General features: G+C 36.0%; 2 protein-coding genes across 2 annotated transcripts in view; both read left to right on the top strand.

Moving 5' to 3' along the window:
* The window catches only part of cacna1eb (calcium channel, voltage-dependent, R type, alpha 1E subunit b), a 177,864-nt gene extending 169,679 nt beyond the window's left edge, over positions 1–8,185 (top strand). The window contains exons 44-46 of the mRNA XM_056742725.1: positions 5,671–5,752; positions 6,267–6,406; positions 6,996–8,185. Coding sequence (XP_056598703.1) covers positions 5,671–5,752; positions 6,267–6,406; positions 6,996–7,517 — 744 coding nt within the window. The 3' untranslated portion in view covers positions 7,518–8,185. The remainder of the gene's footprint in view (positions 1–5,670; positions 5,753–6,266; positions 6,407–6,995) is intronic.
* Positions 8,186–10,671: 2,486 nt separating this feature from the next.
* On the top strand, positions 10,672–16,212 carry polr2d (RNA polymerase II subunit D). The gene is made up of 4 exons (XM_056743677.1): positions 10,672–10,866; positions 11,842–12,022; positions 14,846–14,941; positions 15,946–16,212. The coding sequence occupies exons 1-4, from the start codon at positions 10,797–10,799 to the stop codon at positions 16,022–16,024; spliced, it is 426 nt and encodes a 141-aa protein (XP_056599655.1). The 5' UTR covers positions 10,672–10,796; the 3' UTR covers positions 16,025–16,212.
* The last annotated feature ends 1,384 nt before the right edge of the window (positions 16,213–17,596 follow it).

Raw genomic sequence — 17,596 nt, 5'->3', positions numbered from 1 at the left:
AGCATTTGTGCGTGACAGACAGACACGATCAATAATGTGCAGCACCCGTCTAATATTATCTTATGTTACAAAAGAAAAGATCCAAGCAGTGGCGATAAGCTTAGATGCCGAAAAGCATTTAATTCATTCATGAAATCTCTATTTTTTTACCAAATGCTAGAAATGGGCATCTTACCACAAATTTTATTGTGGAAAGAGGCTGCCGTCAAGGCGGTCCGCTCGACTCTTTTTGCGTTATTCATTATTGAGCCAATAGCACCGTCTGTAAGGGATGAACAGGGGATTCAAGAAATTTGTTTTAAAGGGTTAGAATTTTTTTTTGCTTTTTCGCAGATGAAGTGCTGTGCTTTGTTACAATGCCAGAAGTTAGCATAGCATAGTTGATGTCCATCTAAAAAAAGGTTAGATTTAAATTCTGTTGGAACTCATCTAGCATTAAATATCTGGGGACTGTATTACCAAAGGATCCTTCTAAACTACAGTATCTGAAAGTAATAATGGCTCTTTAAGTATAAGTATTAGAAAGGTGGTCGTAACTGCCTTTAGGTATGCACAATTGAACTGATACAGTAAAAATGAATATACTCTCCTGACTCCTATACTTTTTCATTCATTACTGGTATATAAAAAAAGTTTTGCATTACCAATAATACATTAGAATTGGAGGACGAGGTGTAAAGATAAAGATTCACAGCTCTGACATTCATTTTAGTGTTTATTCTTAGGATTTTCTATGGTGGTCATTAGGTGGTATTTGGAACATCTCATTTTATTAAGGTGGTACTTGATCTGAAAAGCTTGAGAACTATTGATCCAGAATATCAAGATGGGTTGCCTTTGATCCAGATTTTAAACCAAAAAAGACTAATGAGAGGTTCCACTTCTGGTATAGAAGTGGCATCACATCCCTTAGTTTAAGTTCATCAAAAGGAAAGCTAGATAGTTTCCAGGGGATTTCAAATAAGTATGTTTAATGTATATTTCTTAGATATTTACAGACTAGGACCTATGAGCTACAGCTTTCCTGTAGCTCAGTGGTAAGAGCATTGCGCTAATAACGCAAGGCCATGGGTTAGATCCCAGGAGATTGCACATACTTGGAAACAAATGTATAGGATAATGCAATGTTAGTCGCTTTGGATGAAAGGCAAGGCAAGTTTATTTATAAAGCACATTTCATACACAAGGGCACTTCAAAGTGCTTTACATAAAATGATTGACAGAAAGAAATAAAACATATCTTTAAAATGCAAATGATTTAAGATGGAATAAAATTGATTAAAAATGTGAGTGTATATATAAAAAGAAAAAGAGCAAAATAAAAATAATTTAGAAATAGAAGTGCAGTTGATGTAAAGCAGCACAGTGCTCAGGTTGTGAATGCACAGCTAAACAAGTGTGTTTTTAATCTGGATTTAAAAGTAGCTACTGTTGATGAACATCTGATGTCTTCTGGAAGTAGATTCCAGCTGCGGGTGGCGTAATGACTAAACGCTGACTCGCCCTGTTTTGAGTGAACCCTTGTTATCTCTAACTGACTTGATCCTGATGATCTGAGAAGTCTGTTTGGTTTATATTCAATGAGCATATCTGAGATGTATTTAGGTCCTAGACCATTAAGTGATTTATAGACAATTAATACTACTTTGGTTACCAGTTACTTTTAGAATCAACTTCAGTGTAAGGACCTGAGTATTGGAGTGATATGCTCAGATTTTTTGGTTCTGGTCAGAATCCTGGCAGCAGCGTTCTGTATGAGCTGCAGCTGTCTGATGGTCTTTTTGGGAAGACCTGTAAGGAGGCCATTACAGTAATCCACCCTGCTGGTGATGAAAGCATGAACTAGTTTCTCTAAATCTTGGTTTGAGACAAAACATCTGATTCTGCCTATGTTTCTGAGATGGTAGTACGCTGATTTGCTTATTGCTTTGACATGACTGATGAAACTAAGGTCAGACTCCAAAGTCACCCCAAGATTTTTTACCTTACTTTGTGTCTTTAGACCTCTTAAGTCAAGGTATGTCTTTACCTTGTTAGTTTCATCCTTATTACCAAAAACAATGACTTCAGTTTTGTTTTTATTTAACTGAAGGAAGTTTTGACACATCCAGCTGTTAATTTCATCAATGCATTGGCAAAGAAATTCAATAGGCCTGTAGTCATTGGGTGAGAGGGCTAGATAGTTTTGAGTGTCGTCTGCATAGCTGTGGTAGGCAATTTGGTACTTTTTCATTATTTGGCCAAGTGGGAGCATATACAAATTGAGCGGAGCAAGAATTGAGCCCTGTGGAACACCACAAGTCATGGGTGTCCAGTCAGATTTATGGTTGCCTATGTTCACATAGTAACCTCTCCCTTTAAGGTATGACCCAAACCATTTAAGTATCAACCCAGAAAGCCCTACCCAGTTTTCCAGCCTATGTAGGAGTATGGTGTGATCTACCGTGTCAAATGCAGCACTGAGATCTAGTAAAACCAGAACTGATATTTTGCCTGAATCAGAATTCAATGGAATATCATTAATTATCTTTATGAGCACTGTCTCTGTGCTCTGATGCTGACGGAAGCCAGACTGATAATTGTCCAGGTAGCCATTTGAGTTCAAGAATTTGGTCAGCTGATTGAAGACAACCTTTTCAATGATCTTGCCTATAAAAGGAAGATTTCATATTGGTCTGTAGTTAGACAGTAAGGTTTTGTCTAGATTGCCCTTTTTTAGGAGAGGTTTGACAACTGCATTTTTTAGGGACTCTTGGAAAGTTCCTGATAGCAGTGAGGTATTAACTATTTTTAGGAGATCTGCTTCCAAACAGTTAAACACTCTTTTGAAAAAGGATGTGGGAAGTGTGTCAAGGCTGCAAGTTGACTCCTTAAGATGCTGTACCGTTTCCTCCAGGGTTTTGAGATCAATTGTCTGAAATTCAGACAAAGTAACTAATTTCTGATGTACTGAAGTCAGACTGACCTGACTGCCGCATGGAGCTTTGGCGATTTCCATTCTGATATTACTGATCTTTTGAAGGAAAAAAGTTGCAAACTCATTGCATTTGTCATCAGACAGCATTTCCCTTGGAACTTGACTAGGGGGATTTGTTAGTCTCTCTACAGTTGCAAAAAGGGTGCGAGTGTTATTTATTTAGCAGTTTATAATGTTAGAGAAAAAAGTTTGTCTAGCTTTGCCTAAGTCAACATTGAAGGCATTCAGACTGTCTTTATAGATGTTATACTGAACTTCAAGTTTGTTTTTTTGCCACATACTTTTTGATTTTCTGCATGTTCTTTTCATGCTTTGTACTTCTGGTGTGTTTCTCAGGGTGCTTTACACCTGCCAGTTATCGCCTTGACCTTTACTGGAGCAATGGTATCGATAGCATTTTTAACTCTTGCATTAAAGCTATCGAGGAGAACATCCATAGAGTCTGCAGATATACTTGCTCACTGGTGTTCTCATTTATGAATCTCTTTTTTATAGAGACGGGTCTGTCTTCAAAGGCAGGAATGATTGATTTATCAAAGAAAATACAGAAATGATCAGACAGTGCCACATCTCTAATAATAGTGGATGAAATGTTTAGACCTTTGCTGATGAGCAGATCCAGAGTGTGTCCACGATTGTGTGTGGGACCGTGCACATGCTGGATCAGATCAAAAGTGTTATAAAACATTTAAAAGTTCATTTGCAGTATTCTTTTCTGTCTTGTCTACATGAATATTAAAATCTCCGGCAATAACAAAGCAGTCAAATTCTGAGGAAATAGCTGATATCAGTTCTGAAAAATCATCAATAAAGACTGAGGAGTATTTGGGAGGTCTGTAAATAATTGTAAACAGAATGAGTGGTGCACATTTTGAAGCAACACTCAAGTATTCAAAGGACAGGTAGTCACCAAGTAAAACTTGCTTGCAGTCAAAGAGATCTTTAAATAGAGCAGCTATTCCTCCACCTCTCCTAACAGCTCTGCAAACATTTATAAAAGTAAAGTTTGGGGGGGCAGATTCATTGAGGATTGTAGCACTACAACTATCATCTAACCAAGTTTCATTTAGAAACATGAAGTCCAGTTTGTTACTGGTGATGAGGTCATTGACCAAAAAGGATTTGTTTTTTAGAGAACGGATGTTTAAAAGTGCTAATTGATTAGTAACTGTTTTTAGTTTTTTACCCCTTGTCAAAAAGTTATAAGTTTAGATAGCTTTGTCATACGACTGGAAAGGGCGTTAGATTTGCGTTCACTTATCAGGACAGATACAGGGAAAACTAAAGGAACACTGGGTTCCCACTTGTTCTGTAAATATTTGAGATTGTTGCTGTTTTCATAGCAGGGACCCAATTCATATCAGTTACCAGTGCTCTCTGCAGTCTGGTTTAGTCCATCTCCAGCAGATGGGGAAATGTATCTGCCAAATGCATAAAATGCGTCTGCCAAATGCATAAAACAAACAAAACAAAACATTTGAATAGAGAAATAAGATACACTGAGAAACTTGACACCAATTGAATTGATATATTTCTTGATCAGTACAAGAATAATGACACCGGACATCTTGTATCAAAACTATATTTGGCTACCCAATCTCCTAAAAAGCAATCAACAGACAAGGTTAGATTAAAATGAGATAAAGAATCTGGTCTAACTATATCACAAGAAGACTGGCTGAATATGTGTAAGGTACAGGCTAGTTCTACAAGCTCGGGCAACTGGGGAGATTTTTGCTGGTGCAAACTTATTAGACACTTTGTAACCCCCAAGTTAAAATCTTTCCAATCGGGTGAAAAGGGAAAAGTTGGAAGATCACTTTCATGTTTTCTGGAGCTGCCAAGCCATTCAGATATATTGGCAGGATTTAATACAAATAATACAAAATGTTTTTTTGTGATGGAATTGAATGCTCATTTATGACAATTTTTTGGGGGTAATTTAGCAAAGTATTTAATGAAGGAGGACAAATACCTTTTTTGAAACATGAAAGTGGTTACAGCCTGAACCCCAACAAAGAAGGAATGGCTGGATATTGTATTCTATCTTCAAAATATGGAGTGTATTTCCTTTTCACTTAATCTACGATTGGACAAATATTTGCAATATTGGGAGAAATGTCATCAAGGACATGTCTGATGACCATTGTGTAACCTGACATGTAAAAATGTATAGGTGACCAAATGACAGTTCTGTATTTGTTTGTTTTTCTTGTTATTCTATAAAAAAAAATTCTGTATCATCATTGGCACAGCTTGTTAGTCTCACAGACGTTTGGTGAGAGCCTTATCTAATGGTCAAAAGTTTTAAGCACTTGTTTTGTATTGCATTGCATGGGCTTGACCTCGGAATTGCTGCTTGCAGCTATATTGTTGCTATTGTTATTATAATTATAAATAGCATTTTACGTTTGCTTTTTTAATGCCTAAACATAAGTTTTAAGAGATACAATTATCAAATGCAGTGGGAATTAGAAAAAATCTCTGGAAGGAGAATGTCTATCCTTAAACACCACTAGCATTAGCTTCATTAAGCAGTGATGTAAATTAAAGGCTTTTTTTAATAAATACATTTTGATATGGCTTATCCTAGTTTTCTGCTCCAATAAGAAAATATGTTATAAGATAAAACATCAGAAAGATGATTGAATGGTTTTCTCTTACTGATATTTTTTGTTTCTGCTAATGCGTAGGTTGATGAATCAGAGTTAAATGGCCATTGGGGAGAAGATGAACATGCATTCAGAACAAGACACAAGAGCTACAAAGCTGCAGGTCTGTAATTGTCTGTCCATTTAGAGAAGACTGTTGAATGTTTTAATGCTATGAGTCCATAAAACATTCATAGTGTAACAAATATTAATACAATATATATAAACATCCATCAGATCAGAATCCACCAGACAAGATTACATACAGAACTTTATGTTATGGGTATATTGACAGTAATCACAACTGGATACAAAAAAATAAGATTGAATGCTTCTGACTTCAGTCCTGTTACATTTCTTGGAGATTCTTAACTTCACCCTAACCAAACGTAAGAGACAAGATCGCAGCAAAAATGTGTTTGTCCATGGTAAATGTGAGAATGGGACCTAACAAAATAAGTCCGAAAAGTTGTTGGATGCCTAGTGCTTGACCTACACCACATTGCAGAGGATCAGTGACTGACCTGAGTTTGAGTTCTCTCTCAAAGCTTTCTAATCCCATACATATCTCTTTCCTCTTACTTCTTATGTTTTGGATACTGATCAATAAATGATGTCATCTACTTCACATTTGACAGTTTCCCGCTCAGGCCAGTCACAGTACTTGGAAAAGGTGCGGGGACGACCAAAAGAACAGCGGCTTCTACGGTCCCCAGAGAACTCTAAATCTGGCTCGCGCTCTCCCAGTGAGGAGAGGATGCATGGTGTCACCAGACAGGTAAACAAACAGCTCAAACAATGTTTTTTATGAAGTTTCTGTCACACGACTCACATCAGTGGAGCAGGGCTTAAAAGCAAACATCAAGCTTCTCAATGACCTCCACATGAAAAGTGCTGCAGACATTGTCGGAGCTACAAACGGGGCCTAGCCGCTTGAGTCGCTGTGTCCCTTACTTTTTGATATGATAAGGAACAAAATCATTTTTAAAAGCTATTGGGAAAAATAATTTGGTGAATTCTAATTAAAGTGCAGAAGTTAAAGAAAACATTATGTGGGGCCCTATACAATCTGTTTTATTTTGGTCTGTTTTCTGCTTTGTAACAAAAAAAAATTGTGGATTCGTTAAGTAATGCAATTTTAATAAGCAATTTGAGTAATCTAGTAAAAGCAAACAATTGAAACACTATCACAGGCTTACATTTATAATATTAAAAATGAATTCTTCATAATTCACGCGGAACATGAGTCTGCATGTAGATAGAAACATATGAATTGCTCAGATGAAAGTGGCTTCTTTTCAGTCATGTGAAAGGACCTCAAACATTTGATTACTTGGATGATCGTGATCAATGTGGTCTCTTTTCAGGGCAACAGCTCAGAAAGCCCAGTTCCCTCCACCTCGGAATCCAGCACCCCAAGTGGTAAGCGGCGTCTTTCCCAAACCTCCACCTGCTCACGTCCTCATATTTCTTACTCGCCCTTAGTGTGCAAGACGCAGTCTTCATCACAAGCTCATGAGGATGATGATGACCCAACCATGCAGCAGATGTTAGTCTGCTGTGGTACTTCCGTGTGGGATAACAGTGCTGAAGACCAGGACATAAGGGCAAGACATCAGGAGGGCCATCATTTCGAAATGGATGAGTCCTTTCTTGCCCTACAAGAGGAAGAGCACAGTCCCGATACTTCAACGCCTATGGAAACTCTCACGTTTGAGGCTGCGGTGGCCACCAGCCTAGGCCGTGCTAACACCATCAGTGCGTCGATGCGCACGAGGTCACGGAGGGGCTGGCAGGTGCCTAACGGACACTTCCGGAAAAGATTGGCTCAGAGTGTATCCATCGCGGGTGGTGAAGCCCTCAGTGATACAGAAGATGACAAATACTAGATTTATCAGTATACAGATATCTAGGACACTGAGGTGGACACTGATCTCCATAGACAGAGGAGCAATATTAAACAGGGGTTTTATAGACATATGGGCATATTCTGTGTATGTAATGAAATGAGTCAGGAAAAGGTATCAAAACTCTTCAATTTACTTGTTTTTTTTGATTACTCAACTGGAAAGCACACATATGGGGCCCTGCTTTATTACCTGTTGAGGAAATGATGTTAATGGTTATCATGATTTTACCTTAATTCCATTGTGTGGTTAATTTCTGCACTGAAAGGTGCTAATAATGCAAATTCTACTGCTGGGAAATGTTCCTTAATTTAATTGAATAGGCCACTGTTAGTAGATAGGCAGTACAATCTATTAATAAATGACATTTAATATTTTAGAAAAACCTGAAATGTTGTTACCTTTACATTTTCACAAACTTGAAGTGGCGACCTGTTGACAATTAAACTTGACATTCATAGGTTAGTTCATGCAAACTTACATGATGGCTTAAACAGAAAAGAAGGGAAAAGACGTTACGATTGAGGCTTCAATTGTTCTACAGTAAACGTCTGCTTTGAAATGTGTTTACCTGAATTTCTATTGTGAACTCTTATAAAGACTCAACCTTATTCAGGAAATGTCCAATCAATTCAGGAAATGTTAAAAAATAAAATATTCCTTCTTTGAAAACATGCAAAGGCTGGTATTTATTTTAAATAAAACCAATATAATGTTGTTAAAACCAATATAAGATTGTATTTCACCCTGTGTCTTCAATCCAAGAGAATTCTCTTAACTTCATCACTTGGAGTATAACATCAGTATGGTGGCCCTCAGGGGAGTAAAGTAAAGAATGACAAAAACTCACGTTACTGTAACTGAGTACCTTGTCTCAGGATTTGTACTTTAATGAGCATTTTAAAAATGGGCTAATATGCTATGTCATGCATTCTGATTTCTTTACACACGCTTTTCGTGCTTTAAAACATGGTCAACTTGTTAAAAAATGAGCCGGACATGTGACAGTATTTCTGTTCTTGATACACTCCTACAACACTCCCAACTTGTTTCGGAAAGTCCTTTATAAGTCTGGATTTCTGTTTCGCAACAGGGCTCCTATTCCTTTTGTTGGGCCATTTTTGCTTAAGCAGTTCAAATGTCATTGGTTTGATTTCTATTGAACACACACCAGTGGCGTAGCTAGAATTTAGTTTTTGAGGGAGCCTGTCTGTAGATGGGGGGGGGGGCATTATGTATACGTAGGTTTCTATACATGTAGATATTTATAGCTGTTAAAATGATACACCTGGATTATACAGCTCATTTCACCATTATAGCAAACATAAACATAACAACTTTTTATCTGGTCCTTGCGTCCCCCAATATTTTGTTTAAAGGTACAGTTTGTAGAAATGGCCGCTTGAGGGCACACGATCAAAACAACAACAATGGCGTAGCTTGATGATGTGGTGTAGAAGTGTGGAATGATGGGATATGTAGTCTTCAATTCCACCGCTGATGGTGCCATTGATACATCAATCAGACAGGAACAAGAAATCATGTTAGAGGAAGAGGTAAAGTAATAAAGTTTAATCAATTTTGCATTTGATGAAATCATTTTATTTCATTTTAATGAATTAGACCCGAATATAAGGTTTAAAACTAAATTGTTAGTCATAGACGTTACAGTAATTGTCCAATTCGATGGTGTGATAACACTGCACAGTTTTAAGTGTTTATATCAATCATAGTAAAAGTTATTTTGAACGTACCCACATCATTTGCAATAATGCTAGAAAAATGTATGCTTCATAATGGTATTTTAATGGTTAGTATACATGTATAGATTTTGAACCCAATATAAATTGTAAATTTTAATGACGTCCTATGCAAACAATCTATCATGCATTGAGAAGGACCTGTCTTATTAACATACAGACACAGAAACAGAGAGATGTAGAAATGCAAAAATAAATGTAGAAATTCATAAATAAATGTAGAAATACAGAAATAAATGTAGAAATACAGAAATAAATGTAGAAATACAGAAATAAATGTAGAAATACAGAAATAAATGTAGTATTACAAAAATGTCACAAAGTTGATATTTTTGACACATTTAATTATTTATGGATTCGTTTATTTAATAATTTATGCGTTTCTGCATGTATTAATATATTTGATTATACTTAAGTAATTTTTCGTCATCCATACGTCCGGTGCCATAACAGTCATAACATTTGCGACCAAATTTTAATTTGCGAGTGATATTTTTGCGAGTGATGGCATGTAATCCAAATTTAGTCATTTTAAAACCGGAATCAGCGGGACTTTGTCTCGAACGCTCAGCGACAGCGACTTGCTCTCCGTTGTCTTTACAAAAACACTGCGTGCACTTCATGGACTGACATTTGGCGCTGCAGTTGCCGCGTTACGCCACAACGTGGCGCTGTTTCGTTATAAGTAGAGTGAGGCGCCGTTCCGCTGTGTTGACTTTAGGATATTTATCGGCTCTTCAGGTGAATATTTTGCATCAAAGAACTTTTAATTTCTTCATAAGTTTCCCTAAATGAACGTGGCGTACTTCACTGTAATGTTTTAAGATGTGCAGTTGAATCTGCGTTTTACTGTCCACAGTTACTTTTAGTAAGAATGCTTAATTCAGTTGGTTATTTTGTGCTGAAAGGTTAGTTGAAAATAATAAAACGCTTAGCTATATTTAATTTTAAACAACTTTTCTGTTTGGTTGAGTAAATGCAATATATATATTTTTTAATTATTATATTTTCATTTTTAACGTTGTTTGTAAAGTGTCACTTAAAGGTACGTTAGCACTACACAAAATCTAACAAAAAACAAGTTGGAGCCAAAGGGTTTAAGTGATTGTTTGGTCTGGAGTCCTGCAGTGATGAACAAAACCAGCACGTTTCCTCAGCTGTCAAAAGTCTTTCAGAATGTTAATAATGACATGTGTGTGTACAGTGTGTGTGTGTACAGTGTGTGTGTGTACAGTGTGTGTGTACAGTGTGTGTATCAGTAAGTGTGCTGCTGCTCACGGGGTGTCGATCTACATGTTCTTCACTGAAGCTCCGCTGGAAGTCGAGAACTGAAAATACTTTACACTCTAACCTCTAGGTGGCGGAAAAGCATCAACAGCTTTGCCCGACCGCCACAATACCAGTGAAGAAGACGGGCTTGCTTTTGTGTGAGGTGTAGTTAAACGGGTCATTTATAGTGACTTAAAGTAGTTTATTTAGATTTATTTGACTTACGTGTGTCATGGCTTCTGGAGGAGCAACGCAAGTAGGTGATGTGGAGGAAGACGCGTCACAGCTCATGTTTCCTAAAGGTGACAATATTAAGCATCACATGCGCTTTATCTTCTTAAATTGTATCGCTTTCCCTTCACATCATTGCGTCACGATACAAACGCTATTATACATAAAACACGCCAATGCTGTTTATTAATGACAGTTCATATACAATATTCTGGGACATTCTGCATGTTCGGCAGAAGATAGATATTCTGATTACACTTTAAGATCTCAGAGACTTTGTTTGTTTCAGTGTTCTAGTGATATGTTTATTATTATTATTATTGTTGTTGTTTACATTTGTTTGATTTATAAACTGTGAGCTATACTACTTACTACTCTTGTACCTAACGACAGGTGTTTTCAAACTTTATGATGCCAAGGACCCCCAAAAATGATGAACCTTTTGTGAGGGACCCCTTTTCTAAAATACATATCAATCTATATGTTTTCTGTGTAAAGAAACGTTTAGATTGTTTTAGATAAATAGGAAATATGATAATATAAAGACAACACATTGTTTCTAAACCTAAATAGTCTCCAACAATTTCACTTTTTTGTCCCAAAAAGGAAACTATATTAAGAAAAACTCACTAAAAAGATTCAAATATAAACAATTCTGGAGACTATCAATAGGATAAAAAGCAGAGAAACATTTACATCATTTTTCTGGAGGATCTCTTGCAACCGTCTTAAGGCCCTTGGGGATCCCCGGACCCCAGTTTGATAACCCCTGCCGATATTATTACGATATTCTTACAAAAACATAAATGTCAGTTTCCTGTCAGATTAAAGTCTAATCGGGTTTTACCTCGGGTAATAACACATAAGTGAAGACAGAGATATAGCTATTTTGATAGCAATAATATATTGTAATGTAACAACAGAAATATATATTTATAACCGTTGGTTAACCTGCATGTATTGCAGTGATACATTATTGTAAATGAAACTAATAGCAAGAGTAGAGTATTGGTAGATTTTCATCATAAAGGTTTTCTTTATTACAGAGTTTGAAAATTCAGAGACTTTGCTGAACTCAGAAGTTCACATGTTGCTGGAACATCGAAAGCAGCAGAACGAAAGTGCAGAGGACGAGCAGGAGCTGTCGGAGGTCTTCATGAAGACCCTAAACTATACCGCCCGATTCAGTCGTTTCAAAAATAGAGAGACCATCGCTAGTGTTCGCAGGTAAACACCTTTCAAGTTTGACATGTGTCCTAAACTCATTCTGAAAGTTTCCAAAGCCATTTACAGTTGGTACCTTCTTGAGACCCCTGCTGAAAATCTATATCTTCACCATTTTGGTGCCTCTTTCTCTAAAAATAAATACAAATCATCTTTTTGTCCTCTGGTTCAGTTGACATGGAATGACCCAAAAGTGTACCTAGATGGTTCACAATTTCACACAAAGTTTTTAGATTAATTTAGCTAAAAATGGTTTATCAACGGAAATGAAACCTGAGACATATATTTTATAGATATTTATAGGTATTATAAATATGTATATATATAGGTTTACAACTTTGGGTGGGGGTTAGGTGCGGTACCTATATTTTCTTTGCGGCGGAGGTCTGGACAAAACTTATTAAAATAATTAATATTTAATCAGTTGAGCCCAATCGAATTTGTTTATAAAACATATATTAACATCATATGTATTATTTGGCCATTTATTTTATATTCTGATAGCCACAGTATGTTTGAAACGAAGAAAGACCTGGTAACTAAGAAAATGTGTTGTAGGCTCAGGTGCTAAAGCGATGTCCTAGTGGTCTATTTTAATATTTAGTAAAACTACTGACAACAAAATGTAACAACTGAAATAAATGTATCACGAGCAGAGGTGTTTACAAAGTTACTAACAAGTAGCCTTTCCATGCTGTTCATACTAGAACTGATTCTAAATATTCTTTCCAATTAATACATGATTTATTATGAAAAAATGAGACGAGACACAACACAGGCGTCACGAGAACGAGGCAAGACTTTTAAGGAAATCCTAATCTTTGAAACTCATTTTTGAACACTCTTGTTTTCTTTGCCATCTATAAAAACTGGAGAGATGTGAAGCCTATTTAGTTGATGTCATAAAGGACTGTAGGAAGGTAAACATGCTTAAAATTATAAGAACTACCAATTAGCAACAGGCTAATATCCCAAATAAATTTGATATGTTATAATTGTTATTTCTTCATTGCATAAGACACTTTATACTAACTGAATTTACAGATTGTGTTTGTGCACTACTGCCATGCTGCTGCTATCTGTCTGCACCTAACAAGTGACTTAAAACGCAGAACTTTACAATGTTTACATATACATAATTTGCACTTAAAAATTGTTTATATATTCAAATTGTTTTACTCTAATGAAATGTTGGAAAATTGTAGATTTTTTAAATAAAAGATAGAAAAGAGAAACACTGCAGGTTTATTTTTACAGCCTTCTTTGCTCACATTTACCTAGGGTGCCAATAATAGTGGAGGGCACTGTATTTGCCCCTATAAAAAGAAAACAGTATCGGATACGAAGCAATGTCTTGGTAAGGGTAAAAAAAAGATCAATATGAGAGCAGGCGTAAACCAAAAAAAAAATGCGAAATGCAATAATCGTTTGAAAATATGATACCCTTCCTTCTTACATGTATACCTCTCTAAAATGCTCAATGAGAGTTTCCACTTCAACACGATCAAAGTACCCCTTGATTTACTATCAAATGTAAATGAACCGGCAACGTTAAAAAACAAACTGGAACATTAATGGACGTGTGATTCTTGGAAAAATGCAACATCCACCTGATGCCTATGCAAATAATCTAAGCAGCCAGTATGTTTAATAGGACTATTTTGCCCATGAACGTTACACGTAGCTATATGGAGAATATCTATTGTCAAAATGTGCTTTTTATCTTTTGAATTTAATATAATATAGTGTAACTCAAAATAAAATTGAGCAAAACAAATAGGCTAAATTAAAACAAAAAATTGAGCCCTCTGTCTTCTTGAACAGCCTATATGAGGCCTATAACTGACTGCTGAAAGAATGTACTGTACTCTGTACCCCTACAACAAAACACTTCATTAAAAGTGTCATTTAACATAACAAGCTAAAATATGAATACGTCTTAGTGCAAACTCTTTCTCCGCTTCACGTCCGCCCTCCGCTATACCCGTTTTCGCTTCACATATGACCTGTGAATGGGTCTCACAAAGAAATACGTCATCGACTAGAATTGATCGTTTATATCGCGGAAGACTAATTCCTATCGTGTGGGGAATTTCTACCGGTATATCGCAAGCGATATAATATCGCCCATCCCTAGTGCTGATCACACGTCATATTTGCTAAAATTTATTTGGCCATTTTACTTATTCGACCGAACATCACATGATGCAGTTTTTGCCAGAAGGGGAACTGGAATTTCCTGGTTGGGTCGGGGTTCATGACCTCGGTGTTGCTAGTGCCATGCTCTAGCCCAGTGGTTCTCAACTCTGGCCCGCGATCATTTTCCTGCAGTTTATCCCCAACTCTGATATAAACACCCGAACAAGCTAATCAGCGTCTTTACAATAGATGCGTTCAACTTAATGCGGCGCTGCGCAAATCTATCATCTTATGACATTGTGATATGTGAAATGCCAAACAATCTGTGCAGCCCTACATTAAGTTAAACGCGTCTGTTCCTGAAGTCACTGATTCCCCTCTTCAGGTGTTTTATCAGAGTTAGTGCTAAACTCGGCAGGAAAATGGATCTCGCGGGCCAGAGTTGAGAACCACTGCTCTAGCCACTGAGCAGCAGGAAAAAGTCTTCAACTTTAACTGTGGTTATGAACATGTAGTTTTATAAAAGTTTCTATTCAGGTAATGTTAAAGATTTGAAGGTTATATTTTGATAGAATGTTCTTTATTATTCACTGACCCTAGTGTCATTCAGACAAAGGTTGTGTATTTATTTATTTAACAACGTAAGGTTTTCTCTTGTAATATCTGACAAATATGCTTGTTTTGCAGCTTACTTCTGCAGAAGAAACTTCACAAGTTTGAGTTGGCAAGTTTAGCCAATCTTTGTCCAGAAGCTGCAGAGGAGGCCAAAGCCCTCACCCCAAGGTCAGTTTCAGCATCAAACCATCAAAACATCCATTCATTAACAGTAAGAATTAGCTTAGTGGTAGTGCAGTAAGTTTTTCTTTTTTGGGATCATACAAATCAGGAAATCTTGTGCTCATATAATCACATAATCACGTCATAGATTTTCTCAATAAAATATGTGCTGAAATCCCACTCGAATGCAATTCTGTGAGTGAAGGCAACACACATTGGCAGCGGACGATCAATATTGAGTTCATCGGGGCATGACATTAAACATTGTCATGTGGTTGTCCTTCAGACAAGTACTTTGTCATCACCTGTCCAACTACAAAAATACATTTTCAGAAGATAAGAAATGATATTTCATTAGAAAATATACAAGTTTGCTTGATGTACCTGGTGTCCGCTGTGGACGCCTGAATTTAGTTATACTTTCCGTGATTGCTTTAGAACAAAGTAAAGCAGTAATTATTATTAGTGTCAGGGCAGTAAGTACACTTTTTCTGAACATAGCACTGGTGCTACAGAGGCCAAACAGTTATTGCACAAGTTTAAATCGTCTGTTGTCATCATTAAAAAACTATGCACGTGCAGTTACTCATGAATGGGCAGGTAACTGATAAATGATATTCATGTTACAAACAGATGGATAAATTAGGGCCACATGATTTTTAGTGTATCTAAGTTTGTTGTTTCTAAGTGCTGTTTTTTAGTTCTGATTACTTTTTTTAGACAGCTTAAAAACAACTGAATCAAGCCCATTTTGTGTGTTTGTATAGATAGATAATGTGTGAAGGTCAAACAAATGTATTCCACTGAGATGAAGGGAACCATATTTTTGAAAAGTCTTTTGGGGTCACCCTGCCCCCATCAGTACATACGGGTTGAGCTACGAACCCAATCACAATGGTGACATTTTCAAAAGTGATTTGGAGGTTGCATATACAATACTTTGCTCATAAATCTGAAGGAGCGCGTGCTTCTGAATGTTACCTACATTAAATGAACACTCTCTTCTGTAGTTTGGAGGGTCGATTTGAGGATGAGGAGTTGCAGCAGATCCTGGATGACATTCAGACCAAACGCAGCTTCCAGTACTAAGACATCGTCTCATAATTATTTTTTTAATTGCCTGCGGTTCTCTTTGTTTTATAATAATGGCAGCATTGTTCTATTCTGCAATTGTGCTTTTTGTTTATAAAGCATTGGTGTTTTAGAATGAAGTGTTTTTCTTGATTATGATGTATTGTTTTTTACAAATATAGTTGCAATAAAGTATAAAACATTTATTTAAAGGTCTAGTGTGTGCATTTTTCAGTATCTATTAGAATACAGAAATGCAATATAATATACATGACAATGTGTTCAGAGGCGTATAAAGACCTTACTCAATGAAGCGTTGTTTTTCTCACCTTAGAATGAGCTATTTCTATCATTTCTATACATAACAGCACAGGTCTGCTTGCATGGCTAGCAAATTAAAGTAATGTAAAACAAACAGGAATGAACATGTTTCTGAAACGTCTCAAAAAACGTAATGGTATAAGATATTTGAAAAAAATCTTGTCTTCTCATCAGTTACAGTGACACTTAAATAAACAAAATAGTTATTTGTAGTGAACAAATACTTTGATTATGACAGATTCAGCACCATTATTATGTCACAGCATGAGTCTCCAATCAAGCTGTGCATCTATTAAAACAGAAGCCCTACAAAATGTTTTTTTTTTACTAATTTATATTAAATAATATCTAATCAATTTAATATTTTAAAATGTTACCAGAAAAGAATATAACAACTTATTTTTTGGGGCACAAGAGGTTAACTTAATAGATAAAATAATTCTGTAAAAATAATGTTTAAATAAATTGTACTATTATTGTTATTGTAATGTTATTAAACTGATCTTTGATGTTTTTTTTGGGATGTGACGTGATGAAGTTTGAGCGTGTAGAGACGCTTTCAAAGCAATAACCTAAACAACCTAAACAAATAAATAAGTATGCAACTTAGTTATAACCTTTCACATTTCTACTTCTTTTTTAATTCCTATTCTCCACGATGTGCTTTCATCAGTTGCATCGCTTAAAATTTGCTCACTCTTTCAATAACAAAGCTATCTAATCTAATACCTTTTAGACGTCATTCTGAGAATGACAGAGGTATAAAACTAAAAACAGTTACTATTCAATTAGCACTTTTAAACATCCGTTCTCTAAAAAACAAATCCTTTTTGGTCAATGACCTCATCACCAGTAACAAACTGGACTTCATGTTTCTAAATGAATATGACTCTTATTTTGAAACGTGACATACTAATCTTTCTGTTTTAGTTGAACTGCTGACAATTTGAGGTCAATAAATAAATTCAAATCACTAATTATGCCATACATATATTTATATTCTATCCTGTGTTGTATGGTGTATAACTTACATATGTTTACGTTTTTATATACAACTTAAAGGTCACTACACACACATATTACAGCCTATAACATCACTTATGTCTTGTATAAGTTTTAATACAGAATTTTAAAGAAGATATTTATCAAATAAAATGTATTTGTTGAAAAGGGTTTAAACTATGTTTTTCATGCTTCAATGTAACCATTATGTCCAAAATGCACATATAAGGGAGCAATTAAAGGCATGGTTAGAATACCAAAGGACAT

This window comes from Triplophysa dalaica, chromosome 3 (genome assembly GCF_015846415.1).
Source record: "Triplophysa dalaica isolate WHDGS20190420 chromosome 3, ASM1584641v1, whole genome shotgun sequence".
NCBI lineage: Eukaryota > Metazoa > Chordata > Actinopteri > Cypriniformes > Nemacheilidae > Triplophysa > Triplophysa dalaica.
This window is presented reverse-complemented; position numbering and strand designations above follow the sequence as displayed.

Coding starts and splice junctions, on each gene's coding strand:
- polr2d (XM_056743677.1), top strand. CDS start 10,797: ATGGCTTCTGGAGGAGCAACGCAAGTAGGTGATGTGGAGGAAGACGCG. Junction 10,867..11,841: donor ACAGCTCATGTTTCCTAAAG/GTGACAATATTA, acceptor TCTTTATTACAG/AGTTTGAAAATTCAGAGACT. Junction 12,023..14,845: donor ACCATCGCTAGTGTTCGCAG/GTAAACACCTTT, acceptor CTTGTTTTGCAG/CTTACTTCTGCAGAAGAAAC.